General features: G+C 42.7%; 2 protein-coding genes across 4 annotated transcripts in view; both read right to left on the bottom strand.

Moving 5' to 3' along the window:
* LOC100025731 (RLA class I histocompatibility antigen, alpha chain 11/11-like) overlaps window positions 1-24,026 on the bottom strand; it is a 182,143-nt gene that overhangs the window by 61,767 nt on the left and 96,350 nt on the right. The gene's annotated exons all lie outside the window — the stretch shown is intronic.
* Window positions 18,546-22,855, bottom strand: MHC-I (BOLA class I histocompatibility antigen, alpha chain BL3-7). 3 transcript variants are annotated; one of them, XM_007483647.3, is made up of 8 exons: window positions 22,602-22,855; window positions 21,032-21,310; window positions 20,552-20,830; window positions 20,060-20,335; window positions 19,836-19,943; window positions 19,457-19,489; window positions 19,228-19,272; window positions 18,546-19,067 (listed from the first exon to the last, which is right to left on the bottom strand). In XM_007483647.3, exons 1-8 carry the CDS (start codon window positions 22,663-22,665, stop codon window positions 19,063-19,065), a joined length of 1,089 nt encoding a protein of 362 aa, XP_007483709.2. In that variant the 5' UTR covers window positions 22,666-22,855; the 3' UTR covers window positions 18,546-19,062. The 3 variants fall into 3 exon arrangements, with proteins under 3 accessions (XP_007483709.2, XP_056673966.1, XP_056673965.1); XM_056817988.1 differs by lacking the exon at window positions 22,602-22,855 and adding an exon at window positions 22,411-22,516; XM_056817987.1 differs by lacking the exon at window positions 19,228-19,272 and having other exon boundaries at window positions 22,602-22,729.

Consider the following 24,026-nt stretch of genomic DNA (forward strand, 5'->3'; position numbering starts at 1 on the left):
TGCACTTGTTTGCAAAGATTTTGTGCCCTAGTACATGGTCAATTTTTGTGCCATGTGCTGCTGAAAAGAAGGTGTATTCCTTTTTGTCCCTATTTATTTTTCTCCATATGTCTACTAACTCTAGTTTTTCTAAGATTTCATTCACTTCTCTCACCTCTTTCTTATTTATTTTTTTATTTGATTTATCTAGTTTGGATAGGGGAAGGTTCAGATATCCCACTAGTATAGTTTTTCTATCTATTTCATCCTTGAGCTCCTCTAGTTTCTCCTTTAAAAATTTGGATGCTCTGCCATTTGCTGCATACATATTGAGTACAAATATTTCCTCGTTGTCTATACTGCCTTTTATCAGGATGTAATTACCTTCCCTATCTCTTTTAACTGGATTTATTTTTACTTTGGCTTTGTCCGATATCATGATTACTATTCCTGCCTTCTTTTTATCATTTGATGCCCAATAGGTTTGGCTCCATCCTCTTACTTTCACCCTATGCGTATCAACCTTCCTCATGTGTGTTTCTTGCAGACAGCATATGGTAGGGTTTTGGATTCTAATCCACTATGCTATTCTCTTGTGTTTTATGGGTGAGTTCATTCCATTCACATTCAGAGTTATGATTACTAGCTGTGTTTCCCAGCATTTTGATTTCTACTCCTGGTCCTGCCTTTTCTTCTTTCACTATTTCCTTCTGTACCAATGTTTGTTTATAGTCATCCCCCCCCTTTCTCCCCTTATTTTACTTCCCTTTCTACCCCCCCTCCCTTCTTATTCCCTCCCTTATTTTCCTCTGTAGTCTTTTTAAAATTTCCTCCCCACCCTCTCCCTCCCTTGTACTGCTTCCCTCCCCACCAGTCTGTTTTATACCCTTCTACTCCCCTATAGGGTGCAAATCTATTCTCTTCCCCAATGGATTGGATTGTTCTTCCCTCTTTGGGTCAGTTTCAAAGTACATAAGAGTTGAGTATTTCCTGTCTCCAACCTCTTTACCCTTCCAGTGTATTGATGTTCTCCCCCCTCCCGCCATGGGCTTCTTTGTGACATATAAATTTACCCCCCATTTGTTTATTTTTCCCATTTCTTTTAGTCATAACCTCTTTTCTTTTTTAGCTTTAGTCATGTATATATATATATATACATACACACGTATATGTATTTATGCATGCATATACCTATATACCTATTTATGTCTTGTCCTTTCATCCTATACAGTTTGTCACTGTTCCCTCTGAGTGTAATTCTTCTAGCTGCTCAGGTGATAGCAAAAGTTTTTAAGAGTTGCCAATGACCTCTTTTCTTATAGGGATACATTTCATTTTAACCTATTGAATCTCTTAAAAATTTGTTGTTGTTGTTGTTGTTGTTTTCCCCTCTTTTTTAATTACCTTTTGATGATTCTCTTGAGTTCTGTGGTTGGACTTCAAATTTTCTGTTCAGGTCTGGTCTTTTATTTATGAATGCTTGGAACTCTTCTGTTGTGTTAAATGACCATACTTTCCCCTGTAAGAATATAGTCAGTTTTGATGGGTATTTTATTCTTGGCTGTAGACCTAGTTCCCTTGATTTCCGGAATATCATATTCCATGCCTTTTGGTCCTTCAGTGTGGATGCAGACAGAGTTATCCTCACCATGTTTCCATGGTATCTGAATGGCTTCTTCTTGTTAGCTTGTAATATCTGTTCTTTCACCTGATTGTTTTTGAATTTGGCTAAAACATTTCTTGGTGTTGTCAGTTGGGGATTAAATACAGGGGGTGATCTGTGGATTCTTTCAATCTCCACTTTCCCCTCTTGTTCTAGGATCTCGGGACAATTTTCCTGGATAATTTCCTCTAGTATTATGTCCAGGCTTTTTCTTTTGTCGTGGTCTTCTGGTAGTCCAATTATTCTTAAATTGTCTCTTCTTGAACGATTTTCTAAATCGTCTGTTTTGTGAATGAGATGCTTCACATTTTCTTCAATTTTTTCATTCTTTTTGTTTTGTTTTATAGTGTCCTGCTGCCTTGTGAGTTCACTTGATTCTAGTTGTTTTATGCTGGTTCTTAAAGATTGGATTCCACCTCTGGCTTTTTGGTCGTCTTTTTCCTTCTGGTCTGATTTTCTTTGAAGATCATCTTTCATCCTCTTTACCTCGTCTTTCATCTCCTTTGCCTCATCTTTCATCTCCTTTGCCTCATTTTCCATCTGGATGATTTTGGCTTTCAGGACACTATTTTCTTGTTTTAGTTCAAGTGCATCTGTTTTGTAAACCTTAAAATTTCACAGACTTATGAATGTTAAAAATTTTACTCCACATTGAGGAATCCTCCAATTCCCTACTTGAAATAATTCCCTACCAGATAGTGAGAACTCTACTTGAATGTGAAAACTCCTTGCTATGGGAGGATCTCTACCCCATCCCTACTTGGGACTGCTTTAGGGGAGAAAACTCCCTGCTATGGGAGGACCTCTCTTCCACCCGTACTTAAGAATGCTTTAGGGCATAAAACTTCTTGCTAAACAATGAAAGTACTTGAAAACCATAATTATAAAGGAAATGAGTTCTTTGAGCCATGCCTATTTTTGGAATTGATACAATGGGATGCTAAGTGCCTATAAAGGTGGGGCAACTTGTAAACTACTTAGACCTAAAAGGTGAAAACTTACTCAGAGATTTTCTCTTAATGAAATTAGTTGACATAGCAGCATTTTTTCTGACTTACTAAAGAGATTAATCTACTCAGCTGTGAATTCAAAATGGGCTGTCTTTTGGAAAACATCTACAGTGATTGGTAGATGGAAGAATTTAGGGGAGGTGATATAGGAAATTTTGCCCTTAAAAATAACAGCTTAGAGAAGAGCTGGAGATCATTCTGAAACATTCAGATTGAGGAGGTCTTTCTGAAACATTCAGATTGAGGAGGACTCATTCTGAAACATTCTGATTGAAGAAGGACTGACTCTGAAACATTAAGATGGAGGAGGGAGCTGGTGAAAGCAGCTGAGATGATGCTGGCCTGGTTTCACTAGAATCCTTGCTTAGGCAGACCTTATGGTGAGTGTTAAAAGACTGACTGACTGATCTCTCTCTTAAGACTCAGGTCTAGGCCATGTTGGCTTAAGGCCCTTCATACTTATTTTCCTTTTTCTCTCTTTCTCTCTTTTCTTTAATTCCACATTTGTATTAATTAAAGTCTCTATAAAACCCAAATGACTTGGGTATTTGAATAACTGGGAATATTTCCCTGGTGACCACCTTATATTTTATTTAAAAACCAAGACACTGTAGTGAAACATATTTTCTGCGGTCAAATTTACTCACCCTCTCTTATATCTATCACAATTTATATCTTCCACTATTTTAATCACTACAGTTTAAGACCTCAACCATTTTAAATCTCACAGTTTATGGCGACCTTACGAAGTTGGTGAGAAACCCTCAAAAGACTTCTGTGAAATCTCTTTGCCTTATTACTTGTCTATCAGTCAGTTTTGTTTTCTGTTTTAACTTGACTTCAAATTTACAGCTGCAAGAACGGGTGAGTAAAAAACCTTTTTGATTCTCCTTAAATTAAGCTGTTTTAGATCTTAACAACAGGGCCCTAAGTTCCTGGCTAGCAATTGCCTAAATTAGGACTAGAAAAACCTGGGGAAACTTTTCGGCCTTGCCCTTCTTCCCACGTTTTTACTTTAGAAATATGGAGTCACAGACAGTTCAGAACTTAGTTAACAACTGGAGTTTCAGTAAATACTTTGTTCTTTTCTTAGTACAAGCATTGGTCTGCAGCTTACTTAGCAGCTGGCTCATCAGTCCCATGACCAATCTTATGAATACAGAATTCCTTGTCTCTTTGAAAGAGCTCATCACATGGGACTTATGGCAAAATCTAATCAACATACTACTTTCCCTTGAGTTTTTGATTGTTGTAATTTTAATATTGTATTTCCTTGAAGAACTCAATTCTCAGTCAAACCAAAGAATTGCTCCCTCTCATATTCAACAAATGGAAAAACTAAATACTAGACAGGACCTTATAGAGGAAGGTCAGGGAGAGATTGTAACTTTTATAAGAAGCATTAACAGAGAGTTAAGAACAATATCAGAACCTCTGTCCCACCCTGCTATGGACAATAACCCTCTTAATGAACCCACCCCTCCCCCTGCCCCCTTGGCCTCAGAAAACTCTAACTCTAATCAATCAACTCTGAATTCACACCCCACCCATGCTTCCAACCCAACACAATCAAATCTAAATTCACACCCTACCAGTACTTCTGATCTTAATCCCTCTACTTCACACCTTACGGATTCCTCCAATCCAAACACCTCTGTATTCTTTCACACTTCTTCCTTGGCTCCTCCTTCTCATCCTACACAATCTACTTTAAGTTCACATTCCAACCTAAATTCACATCCTACCTCTGAATTTTCTGGCACAATGGGACAACAACAAACCCTTCCTTTTAATGTGCTCAACTCTTCTATTTCTAAGACTTACCCAACTGAAAATGGAGCAAGATGCCTAGAAATAGGAGTACCAAATAATTCAGATAGTTTATTTCCTTTAAGGGGAGTACCCACTTTTAATAAAAATGGAAACTTGATATCTGTAAGACATCATACACCTTTTACCCCTGAGGATTAAAAAAAAAATTGAAGGAAGATATGCCATCATTTGAGGACTAACCAATATTAATTATAAAAAAATTAGAGAACATATTCAGAACTTTTGACCCCACTTAGTTGGATGTTGAGAATATATTAGAAGAATTATTAACAAAGAGAGAAAAAAATAAATTTGTCTCTCTGGCTAATCAAAAGCGAGGTAGAAGAGGACATTATTGGCCAACTGAAGATCCACATTGGAACCCCAATGTTGAATTAGATTACACAAAACTAAACCAGGCCAGAGAAGCATTATTGACAGCCATGAGAGCTTGCTCTGATAGACCTGAAAAATGGTCAAAATTTGAAAAAACGCGACAACATATTGATGAAACACCCTCCCAGTTTATGGACAGACTTATTGGCGTAGGGAATACATATATGGACCTTGATTTACCCAGAGAAAGAGACATTAGACAAATACGTAGGCAATTTGTTAAAAATTGTTGTTCAGGGGTACACATAATTAATATTAATATTTTTCCCTGCAATAATAGAAGTTAATATATATTCTTGCTATAATATCAATATATACCTAAAAGCTTTAAACTATGGGAACCTGCCATTTATTGATAAAATATTATAGGACTGTGATTAATGTTTATGTATGATTCCAGAAAAAGGGATAAAAAACAAGGAGCACAGACTTAACCTGAATAGTGCCAAAAAGAGCACACATGAAATACTAATGTGAGACTCGACGTTGTGAAGCTTGACATATGTTAAGTCGTAGGACTTCCTTGTATCTACACTCTTTACAAAGTACTCATACAAGTACAAAATTTGACTATCATGCTGGCTCCCTATGTCCCTGAGAATGACAAAAAAAAAATCAGATGAGGGAATGACATTTCCCCATCAAAATAGAATTCTAATTCTTCTCTTCTTATATTATGGCAACTTCCTGTAGTCTTGGCTACAAATGACTAAGTGAAATATTACTGCATTCTGTCCTACAGACTTGTGGGATAGAAATTACTTTATATTGGACCTATACAAGGGCCTATTTTGAATTTTTCCTTATGTTTTTGATTATTTTTCTCTTCTTTTGATAATTGACTCATACACCCCCATAACTCAACATTGCATTCTGAGTTGAACTGAATGTTTTTTTATATTTACTTCAGGGGGGGATTGTATTTTAATTTAAAATCTAAGAATTTTTGAATTTTTTGTTTGAGATTGTCTTTTTATAAAAATCGAAGAATTTTGATTTTTTGTTTAAGATTGTACTTTTATAAAAATTCAAGATTTGATTTGTTCGAGAAAAGATCTTCAAGAAAGAAGCTTGAAACTTTTATATCCAGAGAATGAACTGTTGCAGAAAGATGTGGGAAAATTTACACTTCATCAAGGAGATCAAGAATGAACTTTATATATGATTGATTGAACTGAACTTTGATTGAACATTTATTGTAAATGTACACATTTATGCCAAAAGGGACTGCCCCTAATTTGGCTTTCTGTCAATGCACCCAGCAAAACATTGGTTTTGCTTTCTTTTCTTTTCTATTTCCTACCTCACTATTCTAATTTCTCTTAGAAAATTGAATATTGTGTATATCTATAGTTAGAAGTGCATTTAGAATGTAGCTCTCTCAGAGGGGAGAGAAGCCACAAGGTAGGAAGATAGAGACAGGATAGAATTTTTGGATCCCACGAGGGGGATGACGGAGTCAAATTAGAGATATGAGGTGGTCAGAATGAGTCTTTATTAATTATCAATGAGCCACAGCCAAGCTCTGATCAAAGGACCATTCTGTAGGCTTTTACCAGTCCTGAGATCCATATTTACCACACAGGTCAGAGAGATGAATAGAGAAAGATTAGAGATGGAGCTTGGCCAGAGGCCAAGCTCCTGCAAGGACAGCCATCAGCTAGCCTGAAAGAGAAGGAGAGAGAGAGAGGTGGAGCTTGCTGGGCTAAATATAGTTTTTGATATGCAAATATACACAGTACATACGGATGATTCTCATTGGTTAATGACAAGGCATAGGAGTGGTTTCTCTTAACCAGGTGAGAACAAAGAAACCTGTTTTCCCGCCGAACCTGGGAGAAGCTGGGGTCAAGGGTCAGAGGCCTTCCCAGCCATGTGCAATACTGAGCATGCTCAAGACTGAGCATGCTCTTTTAAGGCAATCTGCACATACCAACCATTCCCCTTGCCCATAGCTAGGGGTGGACTGCTACATAGAACTACAAAATGATAATGTTAAATGATCAATGGGGAAACTAGTCTCCCAATGATCATCAGGGGGGATTGTAAACCTTAAAATTTCTCAGACCCTACTTTATAAGATTGGATTAAGACCATTCCCCATTTGGGCAGTGAACTCTACTTAAAGCAGGAATGTGAGAATTCTATTTTACCTACTTGGGTCTGCCCTAGGGGAAGATAAAGTTGTAAACTCTTTTCTGAACAATGAAAAGTACTTAAACCCATACTTTTCTTAAGCTAAGTACCTATAAAGGTCAAGCAACTTGTGAATTTACAAGGAACAAAGAACTGGGAAACTTACTCAGAGCTTTCCTGGTGTGAATTACTCAAAAATCCACACCTTCTTAGGTGTGGACTAAGAATGGGCGGTCCTTTAGAAACATCTACAGTGATTGGTAGATGTAAGGACTTAGGGGAGGTGACAGAGGAGATTTTGCCCTTAAAAATAAGAGCTCAGAGAAGAGCTGGGGGTCATTCTGAAACATTCAGATTGGAAAGACTCATTCTGAGGAGACTGATTCTGAAACATTCAGATGGAGGAGGGAGCTGGTGAAAGCAGCTGAGATGCTGCTGGCCTGGTGTCATTAGAAATCCTTACTTAGACAGATCTTATGGTGAGTGTTAAAAAAACTGACTGATTCCTCTCTTAAGGCTCAGGTCTAGGCCATATTGGCTTGAGGCCCGTCATACTTATTCTTTTCTTACTCTTTCTCTCTCTCTTTGACTACTCATTGTATTGTTAATTAAAATCTCTATAAAACCCAATTGATTTGGGTATTTGAATAATTGGGAATATTTCCCTGGCGACCACCTTATATTTGATTTAAAAACCAAGACACTGTAGTGAAACATATTTCTATGGTCAAATTTATTCACCCTCTCTTATATCTATCACAATTTATATCTTCCACTATTTTAATCACTACAGTTTAAGACCTCAACCATTTTAAATCTCACAGAAGCAAAATTTAAAAATTAAATTGTCTTAATTTGGATTAGACATGGCAAAATTACATAAGAAGGTCTAATTGTATTCCTTAAAAGGCAAAGTTTTAAAGTTAAAAATCTTTCTCTGACTTTTGTCATATGCTACAGGAGATATTTTATCTGTAATAATATTTTAAAATGAATTATTGTATAACTGTAGGCCAAAAACCAAGGTATAAACACAAATTTATCAAGGTTTTCAGAGGTAAATCCACATGGATTCTTGCAACCATGTGACTCACTACCAAAACTATTTGGATCTGGAAAGGAAACTTAATCAAGCAGTTTGATAAATTGATAGAGGGCAATACGCCTACACCTCAGGTTACAAGTTTTTATGACAAGTATTGAATATTATCAAAAGCAAAATTAATAATCAGTGCAAATTTTTAATTGACTGACATCAATTGGCATACGCTTTAGAAAACTTTCCTATATATTCAAATTTTAAAGATGTAGGAATCATTAAATTCTTAAATAGGACATAAGGTCAACAAGGATAAAAATTAGCAGCCATTATTTAAAAACCTGTATAAAGTTAAAAAATTGTATGTAAAGCACATTACTGCTACTTTATCCAAAAAGCAAATTAATTAGAATTGCTCAATCTCAAAATAATATAGCATCAATTCTAAATACGAGACACACTCTCAACATTGCAAGGCATCAGAGTAAAAACAGTGCTGGTAGGATTCAAATTGTTAATCAGTAATAAATTATTAAGGTTATTAATTAATTTGTTAACCAGTAACAGTGACTTATGTGTGGTTTAGAATGGGCAACACTACCACTCATTCAAATTGCATATATCAATCCTAATCATTATTGCAGTATAAATCCAATTACTAATGTACAAGCTCAAATATTATTTGCAATAGGTTATTATTTGCATTTTTGGCAACAGAATCTTGTAAAACTCTTAGGTAAAATTGATAAGTCCATTCACATTATCAAAATCTTTTCAGTCAAAAATTTAAATTTGACAGTTTAAAAATAATAACATCACAGCAATTACTATGCTTACATTTACTGCATCTATTTAGGGTACAGCAGATATTGTTAAATGCACAGCATAAATTGATACAAAAGCAAAAGTTACATGCAGATAGGCTACTGCTTAAGATCACAGCACAAGCTGGTAAAATCAAATGTGATTTATGGTATAATGCTTTTATTATTATTGGTTTAAAACGTGAATATTAAACATCTACGTAAGCCTTATTGCAAAGCCAAAGTGAAATCACTATCAAAGGCAAATGGCCTTGAGGACACTGCTTTTGGCAGACACAGAGCACTTGCACTCTCTGACACATCAGAGTGCCAAGTCCAGTATTCCTCAATATTTTATGCACACAATGAAATTACCTACCAGTGCAAACTTTTGTGAATGTTATCATGTCACTCATGCATTTCAAAGAAGTATCTGAACTGGACATTGTGGACTAAGGGAGGCATTACTGAATGCCCCTGTGGTATAAAAATTTTAAAGCTAACATGTGATGGGAGATAATCACTCTCCTAATGTATAGAATTAAGCTCAAAATGATAAAGTATGCAAAGTTATTACAGATCTCTTAAATAATTGGGCATATCTAACTATTCCAAAGCAATTGTGGAGTAACAGTGCTTGTAACAGCAATACATGGGCTGAATGGGATAATCCATGGCCTAAATGCAAGCAATTTCAAAAGGGGCTCAAAGGAATTGATAAGCCCCAAACTCCAAACACCAGAAGGAGATATTTTCAGCCACTTTCTAATTTAACAAGACCCAATAAGGCTTTCTTTTGGGGTCGAGATTTCTGTTTATTTTCTCAGATACCAGAAGTCCATGGAAGAAAACTGAAATGATCCAGCTGAAAGACAGGCTGCCCAGAAGGTCAATGCAGATGCTATTCAAAAAAGGGGGGGGGGATAAGACAGAAAGTATTTTTAAGAACATTTTTACACCATTTTAATATCATTTTTAATCCTATTGAGCAATTTTGATTTGATGCTCTCACCATTTTCTCTGAATATTTTGATTATACTATGTTGTTTTCACTTTTCTCTTATATTTTGAAAAATATTTCAAGTACTTTTAACACTCTAATCCTGAGCAATGAAGATGCAAATGTTTCTCTTAATATGTACCCAACAGTATCAGATTACAAGAACGTGACAGCATTTGTTAAAGTTGCAGGTGACTATCCTGGGATACCATCACTGATTGCATAAAAAGGGAATGCAGAGGACACCTCAATGGGCCGTATAGCCAAAGCCACACACACAGGCATATATTCCATAAGAGATGGATATATGTGGGCTGCTGAGGTTGGAGGTCCTGGGACACGGTGCTTGACACCCTCATTCACAGGTGGCTTGGGTATCAAAGTCCAACCATATTGCTGTGTGGCAGGCATCTAGGTGGGTATATCCCTAAAATGCATAATCAGTACAAGGGAGAAAAAGGAAATTCCCCTTCATATCCAGATACAGTCATCTTTTATCTTGCTATGAAAGCACTGGCAACTTCTTATAATCCTAACTGTGTGTGGGTAATAATCTAATGCACCTATCCTATGTTCTATGGGACTATTACCTCAATAATTCAGGATAATCAGAGTGAAAAATATTTTCTCATTACTTTTGTCATTATTTTTAATCGTTTATGAAAATTTTCATCCTTGATTTTGATTGTTTATTAATAAGAACACATTTTATCTTTGCAATAATCTTTATGAGTAAAGAGGAAGATTTCATTATTGTTGTTAATCACACTTACTTTTTTCAGCCAAGGCTTTGGCAATATATTTTGAATATCTATTTTTAATCACCTCAAGCATCAATTGCTGATGCTACATGATTTTTATATTTTAATTTTAGTCACATTTCTATATCAATCACCTTTCATTTTATTTTAAAAAACAAAAAGGGGGATATGTAGCATCCCAAGCATATTCACATCTATGAATCATAAATGACTGTATGGCAACTGTGTCTCCAAGCATAAGGTTTTACCGATTAGGTTTGTGAAGGTAACTTTGACCTGACCACGCAGCCTGTTGCCTAAGACAAACTCATTAACATGTTCGGAGCACTCGCCCGGGAAAGCATGGGTTGTAATCTACACGCCCAAAAAGGTGTTACTCTCACCCCACTATCCAATCCTTATTGTCCATGCTTTGTAACATGGTTACTACATGCTTGAGAATACTTCCCTAATCAGAGGAAGGCAATAAATACAGAGGCGGCGACCTTGAATTTCTCTCTCTCTCTCTATCTTGGATCTTCAATCTTCTCTAGCAATGACTATGTCTCTCTCTCCTCTCAACCTTCTCCTTCCCTGAGGCTGTAACCATCTCAGCCTGCATTCCCTATCTTAATCTCCTCATCCACCTCGTGTTCCTTTGTACTCATACTTTCCTATCAAAGGGAGTATCATAGGTCTGCCTGCCTATTCAAACACTGACTTGTTCCTGTCTTTCATTCTCCACCCTGGTTCTTGGTTCCTACCTCTCCTCGGGTCCCATCACAAAGGTGAGCCCCTTCCCTTGTGGGACCCTGCTGGTCAGGGAAGTCCATTAGGGACAACCCGACAAGATCTCTTGGTGTAATCTCTGGGGGAGGGTTGTTGGGGGTTTGAGCTTTCCTGTCCTCTGGAGGCTTTTGATTGGCTTAAAGTCCAGCAGTCAATGAGGATGGGGGGGGAGCCTGGGTTTCCCTGCATTCTGGAGACTTTTGATGGGATTGAGTTCAGCTTAGTTGGGCTGGATTTACTCTGAGTTTTAAACTTCCTGGATGGCTGGAGCAAATATGGAGGATCTCCAAAGCTCTGGCCAGGCTTCCAGGTCTATGCTCCTTCTAGGCTGCCATCTTGACTCTGCCTCTGGGTTTCTATTTTTTCAGAAGACCCTGCTCTCTAAGGGGGGAGATGTGTGGCCTCCCTGGGCTCTGAGGGCTCCCGATGGGATTAGGTTCACCTGGTTTGGGCCAAATGAGCCCTGAAGCAAAAAACCTCCTCCTCCACAATCTGTGTTGAATGCCTGGAGACTGGCCCAGGTTTTTTTCAAGGTAAGCCCTTTGCTGGCCCTGAGGTTTTTGTTCTTTCAGAAGCTCTGAGGGCTCCTGATGGGATTAGGTTCAGGTGGTGTGGACCGAATGATCCCCGAGCCAAAAAAAAAGAAAAAAAACAACCTCCTCCTCCACAGTCTGTGTTGAATGCCCAGAAACTGGCCCAGGTTACTTTCAAGGTAAGCTCTTCGGAGCAATCCCTTTGCCAGCCCTGAGTTTTCTGTCCTTTCAGTAGCTCTGAAGGCTCCTTATGGGATTGGGTTCAGCTGGTGCCCTAAAGCTGGGACCTCCCTTGAGACTCAGATGGAAGGACCCAGCCAGGGGGCTACCAGCTTCCCCCTTCTCTCTATGTTTCCCTGCCGTCTGTGTTGGGCACCCTGGGGACTGGCTCAGGTTGCTTTCAAGGTGAGTCCACAGAGCCCTGAGATTCCCGATGCTGCTGTGGGCTCAGCACTCTGGGTTGGGGGGATGGGTCCTGGGACCCTCCTTCTGCCTACCCCTTAGATCCGAGTGATCTAGGGTTCTGGCTTGTGGGGTGTGGTACCTTTTGATCCAGGTCCAGGAGGAGGGTTCCCCAGGTCTATCCTGTTACTCAGCTTGAATTTCGGTGTCCTAGGAGCACTCTGTTTGTGATCTGTAAGGAAGGGTTTCCAAGGTCTGAACTTTCGCAGCTTCTATGCCGCCATCTTGACCGGAAGTCCAACAATTATCTTTCATGGCATTCTGAGAACTTCATTAGGATAATGTTGCCTTAAATGGCCTAGAAAATCAATGCAGAATCTAGCTCATGTTCTTGGGTTCTCCAACATAAACATCTCTGCATCACGATGCTTAAAAACTGTTCTGTATTTACTCTCTAATGCCATTTGGGCTGTTAATAACACCTTTCCAGAACTGATAGATTTTAATTAAGAATCTATAGGGAAAATGGCTAATATGGAATTCACTCATAATGAAGTAGTGCCATATAGAAAGACTTTCATATTTTACATTTACATTTATGCACTCAAAATGTATCCATTTGAACATTCTTTAATTCTATTACCTTTTCTGCATGGGAATGTAAATACTGTCAGCATGAATATTAATATTTCTTTTCAACATGGTACCATTCCAGGGCATGAAGAGTAATTGTATCCTTTCAGAAATGATGCTCCCTTTCAACAGTAAAATGACATTAACCACAGTATTATTCCCCATACTATGAATATCCAAATACCTATTGACTCTAAACTACTGGGTACTTCTGTTTGACCATTATAGCAAAATATAATTTAGAAATATGACAACCTAACAAATCTGTGATTATGTTATTACAAACAACTATAATAGTAAAGGAATTCTAATGAGAAAGCTTTCTAATTATGATTCCAAACAAAGTGATGCTTTTTCTACACTGAAGCATTTTTTAGAGGGAATGCTTTAAAAATACTGAACTACATTTAAGGGGACTGAAAACTTTAAATATTATATATGAGAAAATATTTTATGGGGCACTAATTGCTTCAGTAAACCTTGTACTAAGAATTTTTAAATTTTTTAACACAGGAAACTGATTTAATTTGGAGTGAAGATCACAATAGTAGACATTTTGTTCCAATCACCAACTTCTGAATTCTGTCACAACTGTCAGTGGAAGAGTATTTAACTGATAAGCTTGGATCCCTGAAGAAACAATATGAAACATAAATTCTCCATTTAAATGCAGTTTTGTCTGGAGGCAGCAAAATGAACTAAATAAATTGAGTTCTATTATCTTAAAGTTTCCTACCCTAAATCAATTAATTGTTTATGTAAACAAATGTACATATAAACAAAGAAGATGGATTCTGGACAGCAAGTAACATTCTTAACTTTTCCTCTAAATGTGGTTGTTAGCTCTGAAATTTTCACTGAAGATCAAAACTTAGATACAGTATTTAGTAACACTAGCTTTGAACAATTAAATCGCTTAAATGAAGTCTCTTTTCCTTATCTATAAAGTGGAAGTAGTGCAATATTAAGAGCTCAGGATTTAGTGTCAGAGGACTTCAGTTTAAATTTGTAACTGCAACTTACTAACTACATGATACCAGGCAAGTCACTTCACACCTCTGGACCTCAGTTTCCTCATCTGTCAGATGAAAGGGTTGGACTTCATGACCTGTAAGGTTGCTTCCGGCTCTAAATCTATGATTCTGTTTTTTGTATTTTTTTTAATATAAACTAATTAGAGCTTAGTAAATTATTTAATTCCTCAAATATTTATTAGGTGTCTACTACATAAAATGCACCAATAGTTATTGTCCTTAAGTAGGTTGCATTCTAACAGCTTTTGAGTTATCAGAGAGTTGTCAGTTACTAAATTCATTAAAAATTATTTTTATAAACCCTATGGCCTGATGAATATCCCTTCTCTTTCCATTTTCAGCTTTTGCATTTAATTTTTAAAGACTATTAAAACATTGAGAAGCAGTATATTAAAAACATTGATTGGTGTATTATATAACATCATTTCGAGAGTTTGATGTTCAGCTATACCTGTAACTTCAAATCACTGGAAAAAAATTCTATATTGTATTTTTTAGTATTTATATTTAGCTTTTATACTGCATTTTCTATTTGCCAAGTGCTATAATAATTATTATCCTTCTTATATACCTATGAAATAGGGCAGTTATTTCACTTCAAAGATAAGGACTTTGGGGTACAAGATGTTTATGAAATGTGTAAATAACCAGTTAGTGGCAGAAATGGAAACTAAAACTATCAGATTCTTGGAATTCTAGAGTATTATATACTGCTTAGTTCATTAAACTGTAATGTTTATTTAAAAAAAAAAAGAATTTCCTAATTGTGAATTGGAACTGATGCAGAATGAAAGGAGCAAAACCAGTACAATATTGTACATAAAGACCTATGTAATGTATGGACTTCTCCATTGTATGGACAAATGTAATGGACTTCTCCATTAGTGGCAATGCAGTGATCCTGAACAACTTGGAGGAATCAATAAGAAAAATCATTATCCACATTCAGAAGAAAAACAGTGGGAGTAAAAACACAGAAGAAAAACAACTGCTTGAATACATGGATCAAAGGGATATGGCTGGGGATGTAGACACTAAATGAACATCCTAATGCAAACACCAACAACATGGAAATAGGTTCTGATCAAGGACACATGTAATACCCAGTGGAATTGAGTGTGGGCTATGGGAAATGTGGGGGGAGGGAAGGGAGGGAAATGATGTGATTCTTGTAACCAATGAATAATGTTCTAAATTGACTAAATAAATTAATTCAAAAACTATAAAACAAACAAACAAACAAAGAAAACAATAATTTAAAAAATTTCCAATTGTACCTTACCTTTTGTCTTGGAATCAATACTAAGTATTGGTTCCAAGGCAGAAGAGCAGTATGGACTAGACAACTGGGGTTAAGTGACTTACCCAGGGTCGCATAGCTAGGAAATGTCTGAGGTCTGAACTGAACTCAGGACCTCCTGTTTCTAGTCCTGGCTCTCTAACCACCAAGTAATGTAGCTATTCCACAATTGCATTATACTATGGATCCTGACACATATTTAACTCCTATAATCCAGGTCATTAAGATCTGAGATTCAGAACATGTAAAGGAGAAAAAGTCTAGAATTTCTGAATTTTTTCATTCTCTGAATTTTTTTCTTTTGGTTACTCTTTGGTGGAACATAGTATTTTTTCTTCTGTGCTTTTATGCCCCACACCATGACCCAATAAAGTTTTGAGACTATTTTAATGGTGGAAAGTCCTTTAGAAGATCCTTGGGCCTTTTGGAATAGAATGAAATAGGGCAAGAGTGTGGGGTTGCTTCCTCTTCAACATGTTGCCCACTGCAATGCCACTTACACTTACAGAGATGAGGACGATGGTGGGGAGCTTATAGAAGAAGGGTAGATTGTGACTATGATTACCCAATGGCAGGTGCCTGGCATCCTTCAGAAGAATCTGTTGGTGAATGTTGGTGTTGGGAAGGGAGTGAAAAATAAAATGTTTCTAGAATGCTGAAACTGTTGCCTGGGAACAGAAGTGAAATTTGGACTATTATAGACACAGAGTTTTGGGTGTGGTTTAGCAGGAGAAATGGGAGAGGCAGAAGATTGGGACTTCAAGAAAGGGCAAGGGGGAAGGGAATAAGCATTTATTGACCACTAGGTGCCAAGTGCTTCACACATGTTGCTTCATTTGATCCTCATAATAACCCTTAGAGGTAGGTTCTATTATGATCTGCACTTTATGTTTGAGGAAACTGAGGCAATAAAGGTTAAGGGGTTTGCCCAAGGTCACCCAGTTAATAAGTGTCTGAGAACGGATTTGAATTAAGATCAGATCTTAGACATTTCATAATTGTGTGGCCCTGAACAAGTCACTTCATCTGTTTACTTCAGTTTCTTTAGGTATAAAATGGGAAAAGTAACAGCACCTGCCTCCCAGGGTTGTTGTGGAGATGAAATGAGGTAATGATTGTTAAGTACTCAGCAGAGAGCCTGACACATAGTAAGAGAAAGACAGAGACAGAGAAGAGAGCCAAGGGGTCCCTGAGCTCCACACACTAGCTTTTAAGCCTCCCTCTAAGCTCTTCCCCAGATCCTTCAAGATGCTTCCATTGGCCCCTGGCTTCCATATGGCATATCTCCTGGCCTCTGTAGTGGTGCTGCCACACTGGGAGACCCAGACACCTGACTCTGTGACCTCTATGTTCACCCACTGTGAAGAGTCTTCTGGAATTGGACTGGGTTGGAGGTCCTCCAGGTACTACTTCACACACTACCAATCCCTCTAGGAAGACTTCCTCTCCCTGAAACCATTATTCCAAGAAGGGCTCCATCAGGTTTACCAGACTGTCAACAGAGCCCAAGACAGAAAAGTGGTTAAGAATCCTGGACTGAATTCTCTCCGAGGTCCCTTCCAGTTCTGTGGGTCTCAGGACTCAGGGATGGAGCTAGGACGAGGCTTCTCTCTAAGCACTACTAAGAACAATCCCCTCCTCTATTGACTCAAGACCCTCCTTGAACAGTCTAGAAGATGAGTGTCCTCAGGCTTGGAAAGAGGCCTTCACTAGGTCCTGGGAAATGGACTGAGAAAGGAGGAGCAGGAATAACTCTAGACTGCTGGGAGCAATTCTGAGGAGAAACAAGATGGAAACTCTGACTGGAGGAGTAACTTCAAAATGTCTTATTTATGAAAAATGAAAAAAATCCACCCAATGATTGAGCATCAGCCATGGAAAGAGTTCAGGGATTATCAACTCATCCCCATGACTATCTTCTATAGATAAAAGCATGAGGAAATCCATCTGCTCACAGCTCCGTAGTTAGAATGGCCAATTCCATATTGTAGAGACTCCGAGTCACCCCATTCTGAAGAGTTTGTACTAGGCAGAGCCCTAAACAACAGGGATAAAAGAAAGGCAAAAAACCAACCCTTTCTCTCAGAAGCTCCCCGACTGAGGGGGGACACAGCACCCCCAAACTCTGTATGGACAAAATATAGGACACACACAGGGTAAGTCGCAGAGAGTCTCAAAGGGAAGCATGAAGGGAGGGGAGGGGATTCCCACACAAGGATTCCAAAACGTGACCAACACTTGGGTGACCTCAGATGAGAGGAAAATTACCCAAAGCTTAGCGGATGGAGTGACTGAAAGACTGACTCTGACAGGAAAATGGGGAGAGAAATAGATGTAATTAAAATGTATTTCTCTTGTTTAGGAAGGTGTCCTGGAGAGAAGAAAAGAGGGAACGTCTGTCCCAGCAGGGAGGGTCACTCACAAGGGGAAGGAGAGATGGGGAGGCAGTTAGTGAGGGTGGAAGGGGACAAACTGGCTCTAACACATCTAGGGCAGGACCTCAGAGACAGAGGAGGGGCCGGCTGGGGCTTCTTCCTATTCAGAAACCAGATGCTCCCCTTCAGGAGCTCCAGATTCAGGCCTTTCCCTTCTGCAGAGGGGAAGAAGAACCCCAACCCTGGGACGGTCTAAGGTACCCAGTGCAGGGGCCATCAGCAGCTGAGATGGGCCCAGGAGTCTGTCCTGAGGTCTCAGGGAGGCTCCTGCACCTGAGGAAAGGCAAGGCAAGGGCACACGTGCCCACAGGCACACACGTGTATATACACACGCATGCACACACACAAATGATGGAGGAAAAGGACAACAAAACAGCTCATTAAATCTAACTGGGAAGTCAGAGCTGAGGGCAGGTCTATGGGGTAACAAGCTCTCAGCCTCTTCCAGCTGCAGGAGGAGGATGGAGCTTGGCCTTTGTCTGGAAGCCTCAGTAGCTCAGGTTAGCTCATGTCAGAAAGTGCCCCTGAGCAGGAGAAATCCTGACCAAACTCCCCCTGTGCCATGCACTGTGCCTCCCCCTCAGGCTCCTCCCCCTCTTTGTCCCAGCTCCCCCTTGCAATCACAGACTGGGCAAAGAGAGAGAATCCTGAGCAGGCTCAGCTTTCATTTCTTTCCCCCTGACACACCCAGAAGGCCTCCACACCATCATCCCACCCCCAGACTGTCCCCACAAGTGTAAAGCTCTGCCAGGCTGGCCAGGGGGGTTATTGATGGTTCAGGAGACGGTGTAGGCGGGACGGAGGGCTTTTCTGGGATCGGGAGGACCACAAGACACTGATGGTGAATCATGGAGACGTTTATTTCCTCACAGCTCTGCTGGTAGAGAGATTTGGGTACAGACTAGGGGATCAGGAGAGCTTTCCTCGTGAAGCACGGAGGTAATGACTTACAGGAGCCGCACAAAGGACCTGGTTTGTGCTCACGAAATTCAATGGAGATTATGGGGGAAAGAAGAAGATTCAAGAAAATAATTCATGATTCATTTTTTACAGAAGGGAAAAAATCACAGAGTTCAGTGCAGCCTCCAGTGTGAAGGAAGCTCGTTTCTAGCCCCATCTGGCCCTCAGTGCTGGCTGTTTCCCTGCAAACTGAGATAAGCAGAGAGAAGGCAGGGGGGGATCTTAGATAACAGGGTGAGGGCAGCAATGATTCTTCCTGGGGATGGATCACTAGATTACAGTAATGATCCCAGGGGCCAGTGATGGGGAGAGAGGCCAGAGGTCAACAGGAACAAGACAGGAAACGCAGCCTTCAACATCTCCAGGATTTTTCCTCAGCTCTGCACAAGGAGATTCTCTCAAGCTGCAGAATACAGAGACAGATTAAAGGAGATCCTCCAAGTCACGTGTGGCCTGGAGCCTCCCCCCCAACCCACCTTCTCCCTGAATCTCTCCCCTGCTGGTCCTCTGCTTTGTCCCCCCTCCCCAGCCCCCCTCCAGCTCCAGGGCCCCCAGAGCCTCACCTGTGACTGTGAGAGACACGTCTGAGCCCTGGGCGCTGTCCTTGTCTGGAGACAAAGGAGGGAAACGACCCAGTGAGGGGCATCATTGAGGGAAAGGGGGTGTGGGAAGGGAAGGGGACCCCAAAAGGCTGCTGGGGTGAGCCTTTCCTCTGCCTTTCACTTCTCCTGTCTCAAAGGCCATAGAGGCTGAGCCTCCTCTTTCTAGCCTCCATGTTAACCCTTCACTTACCTGCAGCTGGAACATACGCTCCTCCTTTTCCACCTAGAAAAGATAAAACAATGGCAGTTGGGCATCCATGAGAGGAAACCCTCTGAAGGGCCCAGAAGTTCACTTGATTTGTTTCTTAGACACAACAGGTTACAAGTGTGACTTCATGACCACTCCAGTACAGAATCCAGATCCAAGAGGAAGTGAACAAAAGGAACCACAAAAGGGCAACTTCCAACCTCCAGGCCTTTATCCAGGAGCTTCCAGTGTCCCCCTCAGCCACAGACACATCCCTTTCCTTGGCTGAATTCCCCCCATTCATCTCTGCTCTGAGGCTGAAGCTGTTTCCCCCCTGGGCCAGCCTCTTGCTGCCTGATGGGCCCCCTCCAGGCTTCTCTACCTGAATTCCTTCTCCTCAGGATCACAGCTCCAGCCACCACTGCAGTGACCAGGACCAGGACCCCAGCAGTGACCCCCACAATGACCCACACGGAGGAGGCCTCGGGCTCTGAGGAGGGAAAGAGAGAAAGGCCTGAGCTGGGTGTGCCTGGCATTCTCTGGGCCCTCCCCAGAGGCCCCCCAGAGCTCCCTCTTCCTCCCCGTTGGCCGGCCCTCCTCACTGACCCCATCTCAGGCTGAGGGGCTGGGCCAGGGCCTCGTGCTGGACCCGGCAGCTGTATCTGTCCTCCTGGCCCGGGGCCATGGCCACAGCGGCCCACTTCTGGAAGGTGCCATCTCCCCCCGGCCTGGTCTCAATGAACTCCGTGTCCTGGAGCTGCTCCTCGCCATCCCGCAGCCACGTCAGGGAGATCTCGGCAGGGTAGAAGCCCTGGGCCCGGCACCGCAGGCTCACCTCCCCGTCTGGGCCGCTGTGCCGGCTCACTCTGACAGAAGGGGGGTCTTAGGGAGAAGGTCAGAGGCATCTCTGGGCTCCCCTTCTGTCCCTGCCCTGGGGGAGGGTCTGATGGGGGACAGGAGGGACCCCACCTCCGGCCCCAGGTCTAAGGGGGCTCTGGGGGTCTGGACACCCGGGCTGGGGCTGTAGGGGGGTGCAGAGAGGCCAGTGGAGGCTGAGGCTGGGCCTTGAATGCCGAGCACACTGCGGTGGGGCAGTACCTGTCCTCAGCAGAACATCCTTCCCCATCTGCAGGTACTTCTTCACCCACTGCACGCAGGTCTCCTCCAGATAGGCTTTATGTCCCTCTGTGAAGCTCCTCTCTGCCTCCCACTTGCGCTTGGTGTTCTCAGCTCCAGTATCTGCTGCTGTCCACGTGAGGGTCTCCCTGTCCAGGGCGATGTAGTCGCGTCCATCGTAGGCGAGTTGGTAAAACCCCTTCCTGAAGCTGCCATCAGGGTGAACCTCGCAGCCATACATTCTCTGGATGGTGTGAAGCCCTGCCCCGCCCCCGGCCTGGTCAGCACCTCAGGAAGGGCCCCACCCGGGGCTGCCCCTCCCCCCCAGATTCCCCCTGAGAGGGCGTGGCAGGGCGGGGTGCACCCCCCCCCCATGCCCCAGTGGGAGCCGCAGCTGACTGTGGGAGTGACCCGCCTCCCCCCTCCCTGCTCTGCTGGGGGTGACCCGGGACCAGCACGCACCGCCCCGGCTCTGGTTGTAGTATCCGAGCAGGGTCTCCAGGTTCACTCTGTAAGTCTGTGCATTCCTCCTATTGATCTGTGTGTTCTGCTCCCAGTAGTCCGGGTCCTCCTGGTCCACCTTGTCCATCCAGGCCGCCCGGGGCTCCATCCTCTGACTCTCGCTGCTGCTGTCGAAGCGCACAAACTGCTGATCGTCCACGTAGCCCACCGAGATGAACTGCGAGTCCCCGAGCTCAGGCCGGGACATGGCAGTGTAGAAATACCTCATGGAGTGAGAGCCTGAGAGGGGAAGGGGGGGGTCACAGGCCGGGCTCAGGGCAGCTCCTCCTCCCCAATGGGGTGTCTACAGCCGGGCCTGGGTGTGACCCTGAACCCCCTCACACCATGGGCGAACCCTGAACCCCTCACACCGTGGGTGACTCCAGGCTCCTCCTCCCCACCTTGGCTGCCCCCCAGCCTCTGCACCCCCACACTGCAGGTCCCTCCCTGGGCCACAGTAATCTCTGTGAGGGCACCTTTTTCTTTTTTTTTTAAACACTCACCTTCCGTCCTGGAGTCAGTACTGTGTATTGGCTCCAAGGTAGAAGAGTGGTAAAGACTAGGCAATGCGGGTCAAGTGACTTGCCCAGGGTCACACAGCTGGCAAGTGTCTGAAGCCAAATTTGAACCCAGGACCTCTCCTCTCTAGGCCTGGCCCTCAATTCACTGAGTTACCCAGCTGCCCCCAAGGGCACCTTTTAGAGAGGGAGAAGCCCACACAGGGGAGGGAGGAAGCTCCCTTTGGGCTGCTGGGGGAGAGGCTGTGACCTGAGAAATGTCCTCAGGCACCCTGGAGAGGGGAGGGAGCAGCTCCGCTCCAGAATCTCAGCCTTTCTAGTAACAATCTCTGGGGGTGGAGCTTAGAGGGCAGCCGGCCGGGCCACAGAGACCTCTGCACGCCCTTGGGCACTCCTGCATAGGCTTGCTATCCCTGCTATAGTGCTTTGAGATCAAGAAACCACCTGCACTGAAAACAATCCCGCAGGTCCTAGTGCCCGAAAGGGTAGACTGCCCCGCCCCACGTCTCTCCTTCTCTGCACCTGAGTCCCTTCCTTAAGTCCTCACCTGGCCCCCATCTCCTCCCACCCCCAACCCCCCACTGCCCTGTGAAGCTCCTTAACGAAGCTGCTCCTGCCTCTTCTGTCCTCACCCCTGGGTGTCGGGGCTCCCAGACGTCTCTGTCACACCGTTTCTCCCTCCGGCCAGCTGTGCCCTCACTGTCCTGGCCTCACACCCCGCCACCAGCCCGCTCCCCTCCCCAACTAAGAGACCCTGCAGGACCCCCACCCTCCTGCCAGAGCACCTGCCAAACTCCCGCCCCCCCCCCCCAGGACATTCACCCGCTTATTCCTTCTTTCTTCCCTTCACCTCCGCCCAGACTGCACTGAGATTAAGCAGCTCCTTTCCGGGAAGCCCCCTCGGGGCTGTGTTGGAGTCGCTGTCCATAGCGGAGCCCCCGGATACCCGCATATCTAACCCCGAATGTTTGGCCCCGCATCCAGGCTGCCCTCTCATACTCTTCCCTCCTCACCTGCCCGGGTCTCGGTCAGGGCCACAACCCCCAGCACAAAGAGCGACAGCAGAGAAGGCTCCATGGTGCCGGGGCAGAGGAAGCCCAAAGATCCCTGAAATAAAGTACCCCGGCTAATATATATATGGGCGAATCCTTAACTTCTGATTGGCTGCACTCGGACTCTGCAGCCCAATAGCAAATGGAACACCAAAAACGTCATCGGTGGATGGGCAGAATGAACACACGCAGGTTAGGAGAGCAAAACCGAAACCGACCCAGAGGAAATCCCCAGCAGCAGAGACTTTCATCAGTCTGTTACTCATCAAACAACCTCTGATTCTGGATGGCACCTTCTGCCTCCCATACGCCCTCCGGGAACACACAGCTCTCCTGCTCCCTGTTTGATTCAGAGAGTTCCTGAGAAATAAGATCCCAGCCTCAACCCTTTTCCCATCTTCATCCCTTCTCTGCTGGCCTTCCTTCCTCCAGCCCTCCTCATTGTCGCCCTTTCCTCTCCTTGAGATGAGGGAAGATTTTCTGCACAGATGACTGAGGAATCTGATGACCAGAGAAAGAAATCTGCAGAACAATTTGTGTTGGCTTAACACTTCCGTTTTGTTTTTGTTTTTTAACCCTTACCTTCCATCTTAGAGTCAATACTGTGTATTGGCTCCAAGGCAGAAGAGTGGTAAGGGCTAGGCAATGGGGGTCAAGTGACTTGCCCAGGGTCACACAGCTGGGAAGTGTCTGAGGCCAGATTTGAACCTAGGACCTCCCATCTCTAGTCCTGGCTCTCAATCCACTGAGGAACCCAGCTGCCCTCTTAACCCCTCCACTTTAAGGATATCCAGTTCTGCTGTGACTCAGTCAAGTCATGTCACTGTCTCTCCTCAGACCTTGTAGATAACCCAGAGACCCAAGAATAAACCAGAGACCAATAACTGGAATTTGGATATAGAGTAGAGGATTTGTCTCAGGAGAAAAGGAACACCTAAGTGGAGCAGTGGATAAAGCCCTGGGATAGAGTGCATAGAAGCCTGGACTCAGGAAAACCTGAGTTCAAATGTAGCCTCAGATACTTCCTAGGTATGTGACACTGAGCAAGTCACTTCACCCTGTTTATCTCAATTCACTCATCTGTAAAAAGAGCTGCAGAATGAAATAGTAAACCACTCCAATATCCTTGTTAAGAAAACCCCAAATGTGGTCACAAATTAGATGAGATAGAAATAAAAGAACTTACTTATTGGTATGGGGAGGAAGAAGAGAAGAAATATTCACAATCGGGTTGATTCTGAACCACATCAAATATGAAGACATGATTTCCCCATAACATTTTTATGAGAGACTCATGAAACAAGGGATATGGACCTTTGGGTAAAATTTTCCTTCTTATCACCCCAACTTGGAAAACATGAAACTACAAGTTTTATGGAGATTGTA

This window comes from Monodelphis domestica, chromosome 2 (genome assembly GCF_027887165.1).
Source record: "Monodelphis domestica isolate mMonDom1 chromosome 2, mMonDom1.pri, whole genome shotgun sequence".
Classification (NCBI taxonomy): Eukaryota; Metazoa; Chordata; class Mammalia; order Didelphimorphia; family Didelphidae; genus Monodelphis; species Monodelphis domestica.

Excerpts from the sequence above, each read along its gene's own strand:
- MHC-I (XM_007483647.3), bottom strand. The coding sequence starts at position 22,665 with ATGGAGCCTTCTCTGCTGTCGCTCTTTGTGCTGGGGGTTGTGGCCCTG. Across the intron at positions 19,944-20,059 it reads GCCCCTCAGCCTGAGATGGG|AGCCCGAGGCCTCCTCCGTG; the intron begins GTCAGTGAGGAG and ends TTCCCTCCTCAG. Across the intron at positions 19,273-19,456 it reads AGCGTATGTTCCAGCTGCAG|ACAAGGACAGCGCCCAGGGC; the intron begins GTAAGTGAAGGG and ends CTTTGTCTCCAG.